At 34.5% G+C, this 19709-nt stretch overlaps 1 protein-coding gene across 1 annotated transcript in view; it reads left to right on the plus strand.

Moving 5' to 3' along the window:
• DIAPH3 (diaphanous related formin 3) overlaps window positions 1-19709 on the plus strand; it is a 489112-nt gene that overhangs the window by 339258 nt on the left and 130145 nt on the right. The window contains exon 25 of the mRNA XM_074387642.1: window positions 2778-2913. Within this exon, the coding sequence (XP_074243743.1) occupies window positions 2778-2913 (136 nt within the window). The remainder of the gene's footprint in view (window positions 1-2777; window positions 2914-19709) is intronic.

Here is a 19709-nt window from a genome sequence, read left to right on the forward strand (position 1 = left end):
TCCTAATAGTTTTATATCAGAATATGGTATGTTTTAAATTAGTGGGCTTTTAAATGAAAATAGTGTATTTTTCATAAAACAAAATAGGTTTAAGAACTTCAGAAATTATTTCTAAATGTAAATATTGTTTTTGTAGATCTTGGGAAAGAACTTTGGCTTTTTTCACCCATGAGAACACTAAAAGGGTGTGGCAATTATATCTGATAACACGTGGCCTATTATATACTCACATTGAAATGTATTCAGTTATTAGAGTAGAAAATTCACATCAGAAAATGTTATACCTTAATCAGACTCATCAATAAGCTATGTGGTATTTATTTATTGTAGATTCCTCTTGTTCATTTCTCTCAAGCAAGAAATATGATTTTGATTCTTGAATATTTGCTAATTCTTTCTCTATCACAAACTATCTTTTTACCCCATACACGCACACACACATACAGATATACACACTTGTCTTTGAACCCATGATTATCTTCTTCTACCACTCTTACCACGTTGATTTTTATAGAAACTTTTGTCTCATAGCTGTCTTTTAATATATGTCACCATAATATGAAGCAATACGGTGGAAAACCACTGACTGTAGTGAGCTTTCAGATCTTGTAATCACTGCCTCTTACTACCTTTATTACAGTGAACAAATACTTAACCATTCTGGGCTAGATTAGAGAATGCAGAATCCAAGTTGAAAATTAAAGGGATTGCACAATAAAGCATCTAGTATTACAGCTTGTATTTTATAGCTTAGCAATAATAACTAGCATTTATATATGTCAGGAACTATGAAGAGTTTGAGAATTTACCTACTAACAGGCTAACAAGTTAAGTTCGCATTGTTTCATGGATATGGGGTCAGAGACAAAGAATACTTTACTATTCACACAATAGCCATAGCCAGTTTAGACATTTCTGTTAACGTTTCTGAGCCCGTATTCCCACAGGGCCATGTGAAGAGGGCCAGGTAACACATATACATAGCGGTTTATGTTATTGGAGGGAAATCCTGAATTTAGGGAATGCAATTTTTTATAATAGGCAGTAAGACTGTATCATTCTGGGCAGTAACAAACCCCTTAGTTTAGGAGGGAGATACTTCTATCTTCAAATACTTTTCATTATGCAAATATCTTTGAAAAGACAGTTTAAAACAAAGGTGCTTGATTGGTACTTGTATCTCAGTGTACTTAGTTTTGTACTTGTCTGCTTGAAAATCTCTAGTCATTTTCCAGTACCCTTAAAAGAAAATCCAACCTCCTACCTTGGCCTAGAAGACCCTGAGGGATCAGGCCTCCTCCCTGGATCAGCATGCCACCCTTATATCATCTGACACCTTAATACTCACCTTCTGCTTGTCTCCTAAACTCACCAGCAGCCTTTGCATTAGCACTTCCCTCTACCTGATATGTTCTTCTTCTAGACTATCACTTACCTAGCTCCTTGATATTCAAGATTGCTTGAATCAAGTCGGAGTGAGGCCTTATCTAACCATCCAATGTAAAGTAACCCCTCAGGAATGATGCCACAGCACTCTTATTTTGTTGTTGTTGTTGTTGTTGTTGTTGTTGTTATTTATTGTTTATCTCTGCCTCTCGCCCCACCCTACCACATAGAATGTAAACTTGTTTCAGTGCGCTCTCTTATGCGCTCTTCCTTCTCCCCCTCCACCTTCCTTTTCTCTCTCTCTCTCTGTTTCTTTCTCCCCCACTTTACAACAATACTATTTAGTAGTCTCTCAGTAAGTATTAATTGAATAAATGGACGGATGCATGCATGCATGCATGCATAAGTTAATATCCCTTCTACTCTATGCTTTTTGTTTCTTTTTATTGTTGGTCAAAAATATTAAACTTTATTATTTGATTTTTAATGAAGAAGTTGTATTAACTTTAGAGTTTAAAAATAAAGAGTACCACAGAAAAGAAATAAAAGCCTTTCCCAAAAATAACATAAGCCACCTACTTGTTATAGTTTAGTTACATACTTTTCTATTTAATACCAGTGGTGATAAACTTCCAATGTGTTAACTGTTTGGTTTCCTTGGTGTTTAATATAATGTTACTCTCTTTGTTGGCACGTAAAAATCCATATTTACCTGCTCATTCCCCTTTATGCCACATGAGAGGCATTTCTCATTGTGTATAACACTTAGAAAATAAGAAATTAAATAATCATAGATCTTCTTATGATTAGCATGTTATTATTAGTTTTGATCAATAACCAGAGGACCTGGCTTTGAAATGCCGAATGTTTCTTTAGTTGTCTTTAGGACATTTATCTCTATATGAGAAAAATTACACATATGATTGTAATAAAAAAGTAGCCACTACAAGATTTCACTTCTTTTATCATGTCTTTAATTTGGTAATTTTTCTTGTACTTGATAATATGTTTTACATAGGAGATATGGAAAACCCTAATTCAGTTGCTAGACACTTTTGAAAATGTATATGAGAAGACAGTTTTGATTTGTGAATTAAATGCTTTTTTAAATTTTCAGTTTCTGTTTCCACCTCCCTTTTAGTTAATTTCATTAGAATGTAGGTGTTTTAAACATGCATGTTTATGTTTAATAACAGTTGTATTTAGAGATATGTAACATATTTAATAAGGGTTTCTGTGCATACCTTTTAGAAGACTCTATTGCTAACATAACTCACCACTATCTAAAAGATAATGTTTCTGTCTTAAGTATAATTTCAAATAGATAATTTTCCAGTTTGCAGGGGAATCACTGGTTAAAATTGATCATTTTTCAAAATTTTTTGTAATAGCAAGCAATAAAGGAGAACATCAAAAAAAGAGAAGCAGAGGAAAAAGAAAAACGTGCCAGAATAGCTAAAGAATTAGCAGAGAGAGAAAGACTTGAACGCCAACAAAAGAAAAAACGCTTATTAGAAATGAAGACTGGTGAGTACTATCAAATTTGCTATTTATTCTATGTATACTTAAGATTTATACTGGCTGCTTTATTAGCATATTAATGAACTTAGTGAAAAAGGAAAATGCAATCATTTGTTTCTGTAATTAAACCATAGAACAATTATTTCTTTATGGTCTTTTCCCTCTTCTGTTTACTAACAAAAAGTGTCTTCTTTCTAATGTCATAGGTGATTTCATCCTCTGTTCTGCTCGTTTGGTTCCAGTGTATTCATGTTTCTTCAATTACTACTTCAATAACCAATCTTTAATAATGCGTGTCAGTTAATAAAGTAACTATCAGAAACAGACTGTGGGATATTCTATAGGACATATAACCTGTTTTCTTCAACAAAATACACCAAGGGGGGGAAAAAAAGTGAGGGAGGATAAACATTGTTTAAAAGAAAGAGACGTAAGGGACATAACAGCCAACTGCAATGTATGGAATGTATATGTATTCCAATCTGTGGTCCCAGCTACTTGGGAGGTTGAGGTGGGAGGATTGCTTGAGTCTGAAAGGTTGAGGCTGCAGTATGCCTTGATCTTGCCACTGCACTCCAGCCCAGGCGACAGAGTGAGATTTTGTTTCAAAAAAACGACAAAAAGAAAAAAGCAGTCTGAAAATTTTGGATACTTTTTTTTCTCGTAAACATGACAAAATTGTTGTCAATATGTTTCAAAGTATCTTTTAGAGACTGGTACTGAAATTTTACAGAAACATATGTATATATGTATTTCAAGAAGCTGAAAGATGCCACTTATTTAGAAGCAGAAGAATTATGTAAAATGTAGTTATATTTTCATTCCCTGAAAAATGTGGCTTTTCTACTTTCAAGCCAATAAAGATTGAACAAGGCTTTAATTAAACTCCATCCACTTCACTGCTAAATCACCATAGTTTACAATTCAGGGTTGCAAATTCGCCTAATGTTTCCCCAGAAATAGACGGAGATGCCTTCTTTATTTCACTTTACAGGTATATTTTATGCTTACCAAAGCGAACCAAGTACCTTAATGTATGGCACTTGCTTCTTCCAGGAAAGAAAATCATCTAAACACAATTTCTTGTTTATGTTTGAAATTTAGGGAATATTTTTAGAAATTTCTTTAAATATGAATGAAAATGGAGATCAGAAAAGTTTATTATTTATTTTTAAAATATGCTTCTGGAAAGAATTTTAAATTTCCTAATTTACAGAAGATTCTGGTGTTTGAATATTAGCTCTTTCTTTCTCTCCTTTTTTTTTTTTTCTGAGTTGGAGTTATACTCTTTTTGCCCAGGCTGGAGTGCAATGGCGCGATCTCAGCTCATCGCAACCTCCACCTCCTGCGTCAACCTCATAAGTAGCTGGGATTACAGGCACCCGCCACCAGGCCCTGCTAATTTTGTATTTTTAGTAGAAACAGAGTTTCGTTATGTTGGTCAGGCTGGTCTTGAACCTTTGACCTCAGGTGATCCACCCACCTCAGCCTTTCAGCGTGCTTGTATTACAGGAGTGAGCCACCCCGCACAGCCTGAGCATTAGCTCCTTTAGTGTTGGCCAAAGTTATCTAGATGATTTACTAGATGGCAGATTGGATGTACTGTTTATGGATTTTGCCCAAGGGTCTGATTACACAGAGCAATTCTCATAATTCTCTCTTATACCAATTTGAAAAGTTGAAACTTGATAGGATACAAAAATTCTAATGAAACTTCCAATGGAGTCTCAGTAATGTTTTAATTTAGATTTGTGTCTCCCTAAGAAAACTTTCATTTTTAAGAATAAGTTTGTTTTTCAAATTTATTTGCATTATGGAAAATACCTAAAAAATAGTAGATCAAAAGACTGTTACCAGTAGTCTTCCTATCCAAAGAACCATGAACATTTCCACACATAGTTCTTTCAGGTTTAAATTTTTCTACCTTCTAATAGTAGCTATGATCCTATTAAATATGCAATTCGGTGTCTCACTTTATGTTGCTGAACTTTTTTTTTTTTTTTTTTTTTTTTTTTTTTTTGAGACGGAGTTTCGCTCTTGTTGCCCAGGCTGGAGTGCAATGGCGCGATCTCGGCTCACCGCAACCTCCGCCTCCTGGGTTCAGGCAATTCTCCTGCCTCAGCCTCCTGAGTAGCTGGGATTACAGGCACGCACCACCATGCCCAGCTAATTTTTTTGTATTTTAGTAGAGACGGGGTTTCACCATGTTGACCTGGATGGTCTCGATCTCTTGACCTCGTGATCCACCCGCCTCGGCCTCCCAAAGTGCTGGGATTACAGGCTTGAGCCACCGCGCCCGGCTCGTTGCTGAACTTTTTAAAGATTTTTGATGCATGCTTACAAACTGACTTTCAGAAGCATAACTTTAATTTTCTCAACTTTCAACACTGGGTTATGTGCCTTGGTTGAATAATCTTTTTTTTTTTTTTTTTGAGACAGAGCCTCACTCTGGTGCCAGGTGCCAGGCTGGCATGCAGTGGTGCGATCTCGCCTCCCTGCAACCTCCGCCTCCCGGGTTCAAGCAATTCTCCTGCCTCAGTATCCCAAGTAGCTGGGGCTATAGGCACCCACCATCACACCCAGCCAATTTTTGTATTTTTAGTTTCACCATGTTGGCCAGGATGGTCTCGATATCTTGACCTCGTGGTCCGCCTGCCTCAGCCTCCCAAAGTGCTGGGATTACAGGCATGAGCCACCGCGCCCGGCCCTATTCTTTTGGTTTTGTTTTTTATTAAAGATTTTTGCTAATTTTCTAGATTTTAAAATTATATTTTATTGTGTCAATTTGCATTTCTTTGAATATTTAAAAAGTTGGGGTTTAAAAAGTGTTTATAGTTCGTTTTTAGTTATTCTGTTGTGAATTGTGTTATCTTTTTATTGATTTGCACAAGTCAGCTCAGTATGTATTAATAGTTACATTTTAAATATCTTTTTCCAATGTAGCTTTTTTATTTCTATATCTTGACATATATAAAACTGTTTTATTTTCATTCTATGATGTTTTATTTTAATATTTGCTTTTGTGATTTTTTCTATTACCTTTAAGTTTAGAAAATCTTTTCAGTGATTTCATATCAACTTCATTTCTTTTCTAGTTTTGATTATTTATAGTATGACTCTGCTCCACTTATTTGTAATTATTCCTTAATTATTCATGTATTTTATATATAGGTTTTACTATACTGGGATCTGTTTCTCAATTTTATGAAAACCATTCTAATATGTAGCCATCAATTGTGTTTAATAGCTGATTTGTGTCGCTTTAAAGTAGGTAATTTTATATTGAGGACATTACCTTCTATTCTTAATTTTAAAATAGGTTTGAATGTTTTTAATTTTAACAACAGATTTAAAGAAAGGTTTTATTATCTCTTTTGTTAATCATAGAGCTCATATTATTTGACCTATTGGATTATTTTATTAGATTTTTTCTGTACTATCTCTTCCTAAACATGATTTGCAAATTATTATTGGTGGGCCTCAAATAAATGTAAAATCCTCACCCTATAGGACTTTCCAAACCTTTAATATTCTGAGCTGCATATGCATCATACATTTTAACATTTTTCTGGAGTGCCCTCTGAAGAATGTAGTCTTCAGTAACTTTGATTTATATAAATAATATTAAAATAGATAATTTTAAAATAATACATCTGTAAAATAAATACAGATATATGCTATATCTATATCATACATATGAACATGCTATAGATGTAATCAGATTCATTTGATACGAGATGCTAAAACAGCTATGATTTAAGAAGCTACTGTGAGACTTTGTCTTTTAAAAACATTTGAAATTTTTGCAAGTCAACTTTGAATTTTTTTTTTTTTTTTAGACTGTGGAATTTAAAAGAATCTAGGGATAATAGCCCAAATTTTTAATATTTGGAAACACATATTTTTCTCACCAAAGTGAAAGACCTCTTCTAAAACCCCAATAAGTGACAATTATTCTGAATGGTCTTTAGTTTTCCTTTAAAATCAACACAATCATTAATATAAAGGAACAAAGTATTTGATTTCTTAAAGTAACTGTTATTGCCAAGTAAGTCACGGAACCATGTAACAAATATATCATTACATGCTTATTTATTGGTACCCTTGCCACTTTTTTGAAAACCACAAGGCCGGGCGCGGTGGCTCAAGCCTGTAATCCCAGCACTTTGGGAGGCCGAGGCGGGTGGATCACGAGGTCGAGAGATCGAGACCATCCTGGTCAACATAGTGAAACCCCGTCTCTACTAAAAATACAAAAAACTAGCTGGGCGTGGTGGCGCGTGCCTGTAATCCCAGCTACTTAGGAGGCTGAGGCAGGAGAATTGCCTGAGCCCAGGAGGCGGAGGTTGCGGTGAGCCGAGATCGCGCCATTGCACTCCAGCCTGGGTAACAAGAGCGAAACTCCGTCTCAAAAAAAAAAAAAAAAGAAAACCACAAGTATGCAGTTACTGTTTTTCCATATTATATGTAGAATACCCTTTTTGTCAAGTCATGATTTTTATAACATTTAAAGTCTTTATAAAATAAAAGTTACTGAAGTAGTATATCTAATTTAGCACTTAATTACTGAAAACCTGTAAAATACCATTTTTTATACTTTTAAATTGATACATTGAATTTTATGCATATGTGGTATTTGACAAATATGATTATAAATACACGTGTTATCATTTCTAATAACATTTTATTGGTAAAAGACAAATCATAGCAAGCCCACTTTTTATTGTTTCTTTTATTCATCAAAGTTTATTCTTTGTATTGAAATTACAAATTAATGTAAAAAGGTTTCTGCTGTAATGAAGTTTAAACTTCTAATGAGTGCTTCAAATAACCAAATATTTAAAATAATGTCAGATGATAATTTACAGGAACTAAAATAAGATAGGATGATGAGATGGAGACTGCTTAGGCTGGTGGTAGTAACAAATAAAATTTGGTCTCATGGAACTAAGGAGACTAATATTATATATCAAACTTTCTAATTTAAAATATTGTTTAATAAAAATCCTCAGAAGTTGATAAGATTTATATAATCAGTGTATATGGTTTTGGATAACCATGCTTATGTTTATAAGCTGCACTGTATGTGCTAATATGGTGTATTTCTTAAACATTGTGAGGATCAGTTGAAACTTTAGGTAATTTTTCTTTGCAGGTATTATATTTAGTACAGAACATGGTACTGCTCAAATCTTTGTAGAAATTTTTAGCCTGGCTTTCTCAGCCTTAAAGGAATGTGGAAGGGTGGATTAACGAATTTATATTGTCTTTTGTTATCTCACTGGGCCAGGAACTTTTTATTTTAGCTTATTTTGTAAGACACATATCCCTGAATGACAGAGGAAGAGAAAAATCTGCACATAACTGCCATAAACCCACAGGGAGCTTCCTTCTATATATTTTCATGACTTTAATATTTCCTCCATGCAAATAAGAACTGAATTTTTTCACAGGTGTACCAATTCTTGTATCACTACCTGAGATAGCAGAGTAAATTAAATTCCTGTTCTTTCTTATCCGTAGTAAATCATTACTTGCCTTTGGCAAGAGAACAGGCAGCTGTTTCCTGATCTACTATTATTTATGATCACTATCATTTTAGAATGTAATTTTTGTTAATAGAATGAAAATAAAGATAAAAATAGTGGACTGAATTTCTCCAAGAAGAAAAATGAAGCATTAAAAAATCCTTTTGAGCAACAAAACTAAGAAAGCAATCCTGTTACCATGTTATAGTGTTAAAACATGATGTTTCCTGTTTTCGTTTTCTCTATCTCTCTCTTTTTTCTTTTTAATGTCAAACCTGAAGGTCTCTTAAATTTTCATATACACAGTTTTGGTTGTTCTGTTGAATGTTTTGGTATTACATAAACGCAAGTTAAATTTTCACAATATCTTTATTTAATATATAAATTTTAAATAAATGTCGAAGGTTGATGCTTAAGTTTAAACTATTTTAATTGAAAAAATACCTAAAGTATTAAACATCTGACCTGAAAAGGACTAAGCGTAAACACTAGTGTTTATTAATTTAAAATACATAACTATTCTTATGTGTAGTCATTTCTAGTAAGGCAAGTAGTAGTAGTAATTTTATGTGGTTATGCACAACTTTTTCTAAATTCCATTTCTATTTCTTAATCATGGACACAAATAGGGCATTTGATAATAGAATTTAAATATTATACTTTAAGACTTCCTGAGTATGTAAGTCGATTCACATCATTTTTAAATAGCAGATCAAAATGGCCTTGAAATGGACCCAGTGTTGTGTAATTATGTTTTTTGGGGGAAGTAAATAAGAGCTTATTTAATGGAGCAATAAAAACTGTATGAGCAGCTCCTATATTTTAGTCTTTAGGTTACAATTTGTCTATTATTTATTAGACTTAAATGTCTCATTTGGTGCAACTTCAGTCTATTAAATAAAGAGATAATTAGCTTTTAGAAATCTGTTGTTTACCCACATGGCCAAAACTGCTCCTTTGTTTTTCATTCTGCAATTTAGAATAACTAAGTAATTAGGCCTCCATTTTAGAGGAAAGGCATATTACATAAATACTACTTGGGAATGTCTCTGCCAATCTCAACAGATATGCAATTAATGTTTGTGCTTGCTTTCATAAAGGCTTTAACAATTACCCTGTCTTCTACAGATATCATAAAACTTAGATTACTTTCCATAATTGCACATATTCTAGTTTTGTGCAGTAATGCTTTCAGTTTAATAGTGTTATTGGCAATTGGTGCATATAAATAAGCCAATAGTTTTAATAATTTCTCAGTATAGAAGGGTAAAACAAATGGAATTGCATTGGCTTGGTTATATTTCTCTTTTCTTTACCCCAACATTTATAGAACAGACATTGTAGTAACAACAACAACTAGTACTACTACTACTACTACTACTACTACTATTACTGGCATTTGTTGATCACATATTATTTGCCTGATCGCATATTGTTTGCCAGTCTATATTTATTATTATATGTAATACTTTAACTCATGAGATTATTTTATCAGAAAAATTAATTTACTTGCACATGATCACAGATTTGGCAAGCCATGAAGCCAGTACTCAAGTCTTCTCATGAAGTCATATTTTTAACTATTGTGCTATGATATTTTACCACTGATGACTTAACTATCGTACAGGAAAAAGGGACCAAAATGATTATTAGCAATTGGTAACTGTCACTAGACTATGCCTAGATAAGAAGCTTTAAATTATTTTCCCTGGAAATCTGTGAGAGCGTCAGCCATATCTTTGGTAAAATAATCAGTGGTTTTAAGCCAGATGGGCTCTCCCTTTGTGTTTGGAAGTTAGGGGAGGGTTGTCATAGTTACTGGAGGGATTTTTTGATGTTCTGAATAGTTCTGACCCAAAAGAGTTGCCAGAGGCGAACTTTTCTGAGGGAGGTAGAAATATGTCCAGTTATTTCATTGTTTGATTTAGAATAGAAGTTAAGGAACTGGAGAATTTGCAATATAGTAGGTTTTAGAAATGCCACAAACATTTTGGTGTGCTTTACTCAGGATATGTGCCCTGAGACGTTCTTCCGTGTCCACCAACTATACCACGTAACAATTTTTCCTCCTGATGGTATTAAGAAACTGAAATTCTATTCCATAAATAGTATCAAGCAGTGTCTGGTGGGAAATTTTTCCAAGACTCTCTCGTAGCTGTGCAGCTTTCCACTTATGTGCAGGCATCTCTTTCACTGGAATAACATAGCTTAAATTACAGAAACTCATTCAAAGTTCAACCATTTTGTGCACTAATTTGTGTCTTCTTCATGTAGCTATACAAGGCTCACACACCATCCTTTGTCCCCTTCCAACAAGCCCCAGAAAAGAGGACGTTCTCAGACTTCCAGCATAATTTAATTTGAAAGTGATTTTTTCTTTTCTCTCTTTCTCTTTCTCTCTTTCTCTTGTTTGTTCCCTCTCTCTCTGTCTGTCTCTGCCTCTCGCCTCCCTGCCTCCCTCTCTCCCTCCCTCCCTCTGTCCCTTCCTTTTCTTGAGGATTATCAGTGCCACTCTTTTTAAGCATTTTTGTGGCACATACTCATATTAGTTTATTGCTCATCCAATATTTAAATATCATTTTCAAAATGTTTTTCTTATTATATGATATTTACTACATTCTCAACTCCACTTTTTGTTGTTTAACTTTTTTGAGAATAAAAGATTAAATGCCAATTTTCATAAACATTATTTGTGGCAAAATTTAAATTTTTAAGGTGTAGCATGGTCTACTTCTAAGAATTTTACCAAAGAAATCTTTATATTAACATCACTTATTCATAACTTCACCCTATTCATATTCTAGAGCAAAAAATCATGCCATTCAGTTCTTTTGATCTTATCACAATGTGGAAAACTGTAACACTGATAATGTCAGCTACATTTATTGTATTGTAATTGAGAACTCAATCACGGCACTGCATCTTCTTTGTAACATTCAGTACTCCTTAGCTGTCTCCACAAATCAACAGAAACCATATATCCCACATAGGCTAAAATATTTGCTAGCTGGCCCTTTACAGAAAAAAATTGCTGATTCATACTATTGATCAATAATTCATATACTCTATTCTTTGATTTTAAGAGACCGTAAAAAAAAAACTATTAATTTTGTTTGTTTATTTTCCTATAGCCAAAAGCATGCATTTGCAAAATGACCAGTCTATGTTGAAAAATAACAATGAGTAAAACTATTGGTAAAATTAATGATAATTATCAGGGAAAAATTAATCATTAAGCATGTTTCTTGCTGCAGAGAACTGTGTGATTTTTAGATCTACTAATTTGAAATGGAAAGTCATGCAGTTGAACTTTTGAAATGCTAGCAAGCATCTGGCCTGCTGATTGTTTCAGTAACCAATCTAGCACAACCATTGTGCTTTTTTATTCTTTTATCCCAGCTTATAGACCCGAGTATTTCTATAGTATTGTTTGTATATCTTTCAAGATGAAAATATCAGTGTGTCAAAAGGTCATAGGTGGAGCCAGGTTTTTCTTCTTTTTTATTAATAGGCTCTCTCTTTTCTCTGTATTTTTGGTCATTCTGACATTAAATCCTTAAAGTTGAAGGAAATCTATTCATTGGTGTTGGACTTGGTCATGAAGGTTGCTTAAGTCTAAAGTGATTATCTCAAAGAAGGAAAAAGAAACTCGATAGTATTTGGCATTTGATGATGAGTAAATATACCCTAGGGCAGACTGGGAAAATTAAGCAAAGAAATTGAATATTTATATGTAACTTGTAAATCGTATAAATAGGCATTAGTATTTAGATGAAATTAGACATTATTTTGTAATAAGATTTTAAAATATTCTTTCCTGGATAGCTTCCTTCCTCAGACAGCCAATGTTTTACAAGAGAATTATAAGCAACATGATATTAACAGAGTTAACGCTGAGGGCAGGCTTAACACAGGCTAGAATGCCCCAAGGCCGGAAGAATATGACAGAATAGCATAGTAACAGAAAATAGATGACTGACTGTTTTTAGAGCAAGCAATTCTTGGAGGCCATTGCCTGACTAGAGTGAATTTTCATCATTGAACTTCCAATAATAATTATCATAAATGGCTATAAGTGACAGTAATTTCATTTCAATAGAATCCTTTGAATGTTTATTTTTAAACTATTAGTGCTATTCAGGCATGAACTCTTGCAAAGTAGAAATATTTTTGTCAAATTAGTGCTGAATCTGAGGTTCTGTCACTAGCTTTCATAAATGTCGTGTAAAGGATCACTGCTGTGGGAAACTGGATAGATTCCCTCCAAAGTCATTCCAACCCTGATTCTCTGACTGGCAATTAGTTTGAAGATTCTAAATGTGTGACAGTTCCTCTTTTTAGCCTTCAAGTGTTACAAAGTCAAGAAGATTGTTTGCTTGAGGAACAAAAGATTATTTTAATTCAAAGACCAAGAACTAATAAAAAGGCAGTCTTTCTGCTGCATTTCAGATATATTTCAGAAGTGATGATTCTGTTAGTGCTGAATTGCAATTATGATCTCTGATTTTCAGTGGATGTTCTCAATGCTAATTAGATTGTACTTTCTGCTGGATTCACATGTGAATAAAAGTACTTTTTTAAAAAAACCTTTATCCTTTATTATTTATGTTAAGATTTGATATGGAACAGTAATGCTCTGTACTTCTCTCAAAAGTACATTTTCATAGTAGTCACTCATTATTTCTTGAATGCAGGGAATATTTTCATTAGATTAAAAAATAATTTTAGTAAATATTTTAATAGATTATTTTACCATTTTACAATGACTCTGTTCATTGTACTCTGATTTTGGCTTTGGTGGATGAAAATATTGTTTATGATTATTAAAATACTTTTCATCTTTAAGCAAAGATGCTAGTCCTGCTCCCACTACCCATAGACAAATTTTCAGAGACCCTTTCCACAGAATGCTAAAGGAATTTGGTCCGAGGAAACATAATTGATTCTACCATTAAGGTAAATAGCATTGCAGTCTGAGGAAATACCTTTTCCTAAGTCATGATATCTGCTGAGATTGAGCGTAAAATGTCCTAATGTTATATTTGGAGGTATTGTTATTGTTGGAAATTAAAGAAACATTCTTCTCTGCCTAGAAAATATTAGCAGAACCCAAATGATGTCAAGGTTTGTTCAGAATTGCTACACTCATGTGATGGGGAAATCTTGGGAGGGAGTGTTGTTTTTTACATCTTCCATCTTCCCTGTGAGATAATTCCCTTTTCATGCTGATACTGTCCTATTCCTAAAGCATTGCACTTTGATATAATAGAAGTAGGATATGAACTCGTCATCCTTTATCAGCTTTAAAAAGGGAAAGGTAAGAAAAGAAGGGGAAAATATATCTCATAGTGTTTACCATTCATGGAAACTGAGGAACCCTTAGAATTTTCCATCTGAATATATTACAGTTTAACGAATGGAGGTTTCTATATAGGCGAGGATCATGTGAGCGTGTGCAGGCACACTTGCATGCATGTTTTTAAACTGCTTCAGTTTGTGGTCAGCTGATTCTGAAACAGAAGTTTTGACAGTTTGGTGTATTCCTCCTAGAAACTTCTTCAAAAAGAAGTCTTTTTGGAGTAAGAGTTTATCTCATTTCATTAATTAGATAATATTAATCTTTAATAAAGTACAAGAAAGGAGGGATGTGATATGAAACATTTACTATAGTGATCTTAAATGATACTTCAGTTAATATTTTGATTTTGCTTTGAAAAATTTGCTTTTCCATAAAGATCAAACATGCCATTATTTCTCAAATAATAAATCTTTAAAAAATAAAAATTTATAGAAAATTAGCCATGTTTTAAAGAAATTTTTTACAGTGAGATGTTGCTTTTAATTTCCTTTTATAGCAGGTGTTTCATAAGCACTTTAAAAATATTTATGGAATTAACATTTGTGGAACAAAAAACTCCTCAATTGTACATGTCCTCTTCGTGCATACCCACATAAAGTAGATTGGCCCAATCCTAGGACAAGGTATGACATATGTCAAGTTTGTTTTATGTGCTCTTATAGTTTTTGTAACAAATGGGGAATTTCATAGTCATGATAACAAGTTCAAATATACAAAAATATTACTATTTCTATAAATGGAGTTTAATTTGTGACTGAGGCATCAGCCTACCTGATGGTTAACAATATAATTAATATTCTCTCCCTCTCTCTCTCTCTCTCTCTCTCTGTGTGTGTGTGTGTATGCATGCGTGTGTGTGTATTTCTAGTAATTTCTGTATAGAGTTGTTATTTATGTTTGAAATTCTCTCCATGATCTCTTATCTTCCTTCTTCCTTCGATGAAGGAAGCCAGCTGGAGGTACCCTTCTGTGCATGTGCCCTCTTTCTGGTTCATTTTGCATCTAGATCTGAAACGGCCTCTCTGCTTTGGCATCACCCCTACTGTCTGCTTGTGGTACAGGTGATGACTGATTTGCCTTTGAGTAGTAACCAGATAGATCTGTTGGATTTCTGTTAGTTCTCTCTTTGGCTCCCTAAATTAATGATTCTTGGAAACATTCCTCTCTTGCACTTGCACTCTTTCTTTGTGAAGTTTTTTTTCCCTCCCCAAGTAGAGGCGCATAGGAAATTACTGAGCTTCAACCACAGCACTCACCTTCCTGTGGGGCTTCTGTGGCCTTCTGTGCCCTCGTCTTGTTTCCTGAGCCCGTTCTCAACAATTCTGCATGTTGGACACAAGAACCGCCACTCTTGGACTCAACTCCCTGGGACTTCTTAGGAAATTCTACCCAACATGCACTCCTTCCTTCTGGGATGAGTGTGCAGGGCTACTGCACTGCCCATAATCTCTCCCACCAGATGAGGGTACAAGAAGGGTACCGAGCTGGCTTCCTTCCTTACTGTTCATAGCCTAAGAATGTAGTGTGCATTTTTTGCTGTATGGGTAGTTCCTATACTAAGAATGATTCTTTGGCTCCCACATTGGGGAGGGAGAAAGGAGGATGGACTGACATGTGAGCAGTATTGCAGAAAAGACTACCTTTGTTGTTCCTTTGAAATGTGGAATCTTGAATTAGGGGGATACCAAACGAATACAGTGAAATGAAAGGCCAGAGTTTCTGAGCCTGGGCTTCCAGTGGGCCAAGTAAATTCAGATACCAAAGTGTGACATTCATGTATGGACTTTTTCTTTACTTTATTTTGTAGGCACATTCCAAGAGCATTAAACAGCAGTGATATGATTTGCTTTTAGAGAAATGGCTCTGTAGCAAAAATGTAGGTGGATCAGAGGGTGTTGGGACTAGGAGGAATGAGACCAATTAGGAGACTATTGCAATTTTGTGGAAGATAAAGGTAGAAGGCCTGAATTAGGAAGCACTAAGAAAGAGAAGACAAGATGGATTTGAAAGGCGCTGTAGAGGCGGAATCAACAGGGCTTTCTAGTGGATTGTGTGTGGGGAGACAGGGAGAATACTTCATGAACGGGTAGAAGATGCTGCTTGTACCAGCTTTAGGACACATAGATTTCACATCTCCAGTTTAAAGCCTTTTTAATCTTAGAAATTTTTTTTTACCTGAATGGGCCTGGTATAGGGTAAGAAACACAACATCTACATAGTAACTATTAACTTTTTTCATAGTGGAAAATAAAAACAAATTTATTTGTTAATAAAGACTGCATTGCAAGTTTTTATAACTAGATTAACCAAGAACCTTTGAAAATAAATCTTGGTTAGCTCATGAGGAGAAACTGGAGGTGGCCCTTTCCTGGAGAGTCTGAGGCATGGGGTTTAGGTAGGGTAAGGGAGAGAATGTGTCCCATTATCCCCTTGAAGGAAAACAGGCCGGTCCCACTCCTTCCCCTTCATCTAAAACTAGCCCAGACGTTCAGTTCCAAGGCTCTAGGATTTTCATTGTTCAAGTTGGCATTTATTTTGCCGGCATGTGATATTGTTGTAGTCAGTATTTAGTTAACTGTTTTCTCGTTAGGTACTAATTACACCTTATCTAACAATCTGAAAGACATTCCCAAGGCTCCTGTGTGATTTGTTTTTGTGACCATTAATTTCTGTCAAAAGGAATTATAAAAATGGGCATTGAAATACCTCCTTCATTAGTAGAATTATTAGTGTGATCGTGCAAAAATTATTTCTATCAAAACTCTCCTTCAGCAAATATTTATTTATTATCATACTACTACCCTAGGCACTAGGAGTAGAGCAGAAAATAAAACAAGCAAATGTCCTGGCCCTCATGGGCATATGTTCTTGCAGGAGACAGACAACATTTAAAATAAATATACAGCATTAGAAGTCCACAACTTCTAAGGAGAACAAAATAAAGTAGGGATGGGGGATAGGAAGGGTGGGAAGGAGTGACATTTACATGGGGTGGTTTTTTTCATTTACCAAAATCTTGACATTATATATAATATTGCTATTCTCTGTGAATAGTGGTGTCATGAAATGTTTTCTGCTCAAGTTCACAAGTTGAGTTACCAGTATTCCATTCCCTGCCCCACCAGTACCTAAGCAGGCCAGTTAGCCTCACACCATAATTCTCCTTATCTACAAAATAAGCTTCCTTCTAATTTGGAAAATTCCATCCGTATTCTAGAAATTAATAACAAACTTTATCAGAACCCAAGGAATCAAGTTTTACCTACGCTTTCACTCATTTGTTCTCTGGCACTGTCCTCTTTTACAAGGTAATCTCTACTTTAAGACACTTTTATATTACACAGTAAATATGACTCTCTTCTTATACAGTATGTTTATTTTCCTTCCCTTTGGTTACAAGATGACTTTATTTTAAAATTACCTGTTTAGAATGTTTGCCCACAATATGGATCAGTAAAAAACATATTTAGGAAAAGTTACTGATATGGGGGCCTTAGGGAAATATATCTGTTTGCACATATGTGTGTATGTATATGGAAAACTGTTTTCATTTTTGAAGCATCTCTAGGTTTCTATCTATGCTCTTAATTTTCAGAATGGAAGGCACTTAATAGGTCTGTAGAACAGAAATAATAATGTCATATATTACAGAATCGGTTGACCTTTCAACAGATTGACACCTTCTCATTTTCTCTGACAAATACTCAATCCACACTTCAGTCTGTTGAAAACAGGGCTAATTAACATGCATAAACTAGCAGTCTGATCGAGTTATCATGCATCCTTAATGTGTGACATGTTCAGCTTAGTGTAACTACTTAGTCTTGTCATAAAAGGTAGAGTGGCCTCCAGTGATCGAGGTTCTGAGATCAATTTAACCTGGATAAGATCTTTGTCCATAACAACTGTCATTAGAAATGACTAGCATTTCACTAATTAGCCCACCATTTACACCCCATAAGCTTCTCACAGATGGTAAATGTTTATAAACACCCACAGATGTGTGCACAGCTGACTCTCAGTTATCCGCAGGAATAGGGGACATAGATAATTTAGATTCACTTACAATACAAACCTCTCATTTTAGCTAGTTTCAATCCTTTTTCTCCTTGGACTTTTTACCACAGCTGTTAATGAAGTAGCAAATTAACTAATCTAATTTCAACTTCTTCTCTTATTGATGCACTTACCCCCTGATGAAAGCACTAATATGTACAAATGTGGTCACAAGATGGCTGGTAAGAGGGTGGAAATGGTAAGTATGAGCTTAGATAAATACACCAAGCAACGGAGAATTGTTCATATGTGTGTAACTGTCTAGTAACAAATGTCGTGAAACCACAGCAAGCTACCCAGTTCAAGAATGGTATACCTAAATTCTCAGGGACAGAAGAAAACACCTCCTTAAATTCAAGAAAAGGGAAAGGATGCCATTTTCCTTGGTGGCCTGGTCCTGTAATAATAATGATTTCAGATAGTTCTTCCTGAAATTTAGTCTCAATTTTTCATTGTAGCATCAGCCTTTCTACTGTCTCATGCTGAATGAAGATGAAGAAATATAGATATCATCCAGAGCACCATAATGTCACTTTTGTCTTACTTCCTTTGGCCTAAAGAGTCTTGGGTCTTGTGCTTCTCATATATTCTTAATCTGAAGCTTTCATTCATTCTTTGTGCAGTTACCCAGGCAGATTTAAAGATAAGATTTAATGGGGCCCACACAGAGTGAGGAGACATGTGGAGCTAACTGCAGCCTGCAGGCCATTTACAGAATGAACTATGAAGGACAACCATTCTGTTTCCTAATGACCTACAAAGCATGTACTATGTCTTATAGACTGAGGCATTCACAAGTTAATACAAATTGTTTTCCAGAGTTTCATTACTTGAGGAACATGCCTTTCTTTCAGCTTATTGTGAAGGAAAACTAATCATTCCTAAAGAGAATGTTAGAAATATTCGAAAATGTTTAAAGAAAAATATTTATAGTGGGCTGGGCATGGTGGCTCATACCTGTAATCCCAGCACTTTGGGAGGCTGAGGTCAGAGGATATCTTGAGGCCAGGAGTTTGAGAACAGTCTGGACAACACACTGCGACCCTGCCTCTATAAAAATAAATAAATAAATGATATTTATAGTTGATTACATAGTGATCAAAATTAGCATCAAGAATGTGAACAGTAGAAGAATGTGGCAATGAAGAAATGAATCTTGCACCACTGGTACTATCCAACAGATCTGTAACTTTTCAGATAAATGTACATTAAAAAAATTTTTTTTTCACTAAAGAGGATCTGAAATTGCTGACAGGCTATATAAAAACCCTATTGGATATTCCCCTAATAAGAAATATGACTGGAAACTCAGTGCTTAGGGATACAGAAATCCTTCTTATATATATTTACTTTCAACAGTTCTTAAAAATCACTGATAGTGTTTTGGCATAAGTAGGTGGTACCATTCACTGAGATAAGGGACACAAGAAGAGGTAGAGGTTTGGGGAAAATGGTGATGAATTCAAGTTTGTATATACAGAAACACCTCGACTTATGATGGGATTATGTCCAGATAAACTCATCATAATTTGGAAATATTGTAAGTCAAAGCTGCATTTAATACACCTAAGCCTACCAAACATCAGAGCTTAGCCTAGCCTACCTAAAGCATTCTAGAACACTTACAATAGCCTACAGTTGGGTAAAATCATGTAACACAGAACTTATTTTATAATTAAGTATTGAATATGTCATGTAATTTATTGAGTACTATACAGAATATGAAAACCATTGGTTGTTTAGGTAGTCAAGTACAGTTTCTACTGAATATTTATTGCTTTGTGTCATTGTAGAGTCAAAAATTTGTCAGTTGGGAACAGTCTGTATTATATTTGAGCTATCTGTAGGACATCCAGGTT

Source organism: Saimiri boliviensis, chromosome 16 (assembly GCF_048565385.1).
Source record: "Saimiri boliviensis isolate mSaiBol1 chromosome 16, mSaiBol1.pri, whole genome shotgun sequence".
NCBI lineage: Eukaryota > Metazoa > Chordata > Mammalia > Primates > Cebidae > Saimiri > Saimiri boliviensis.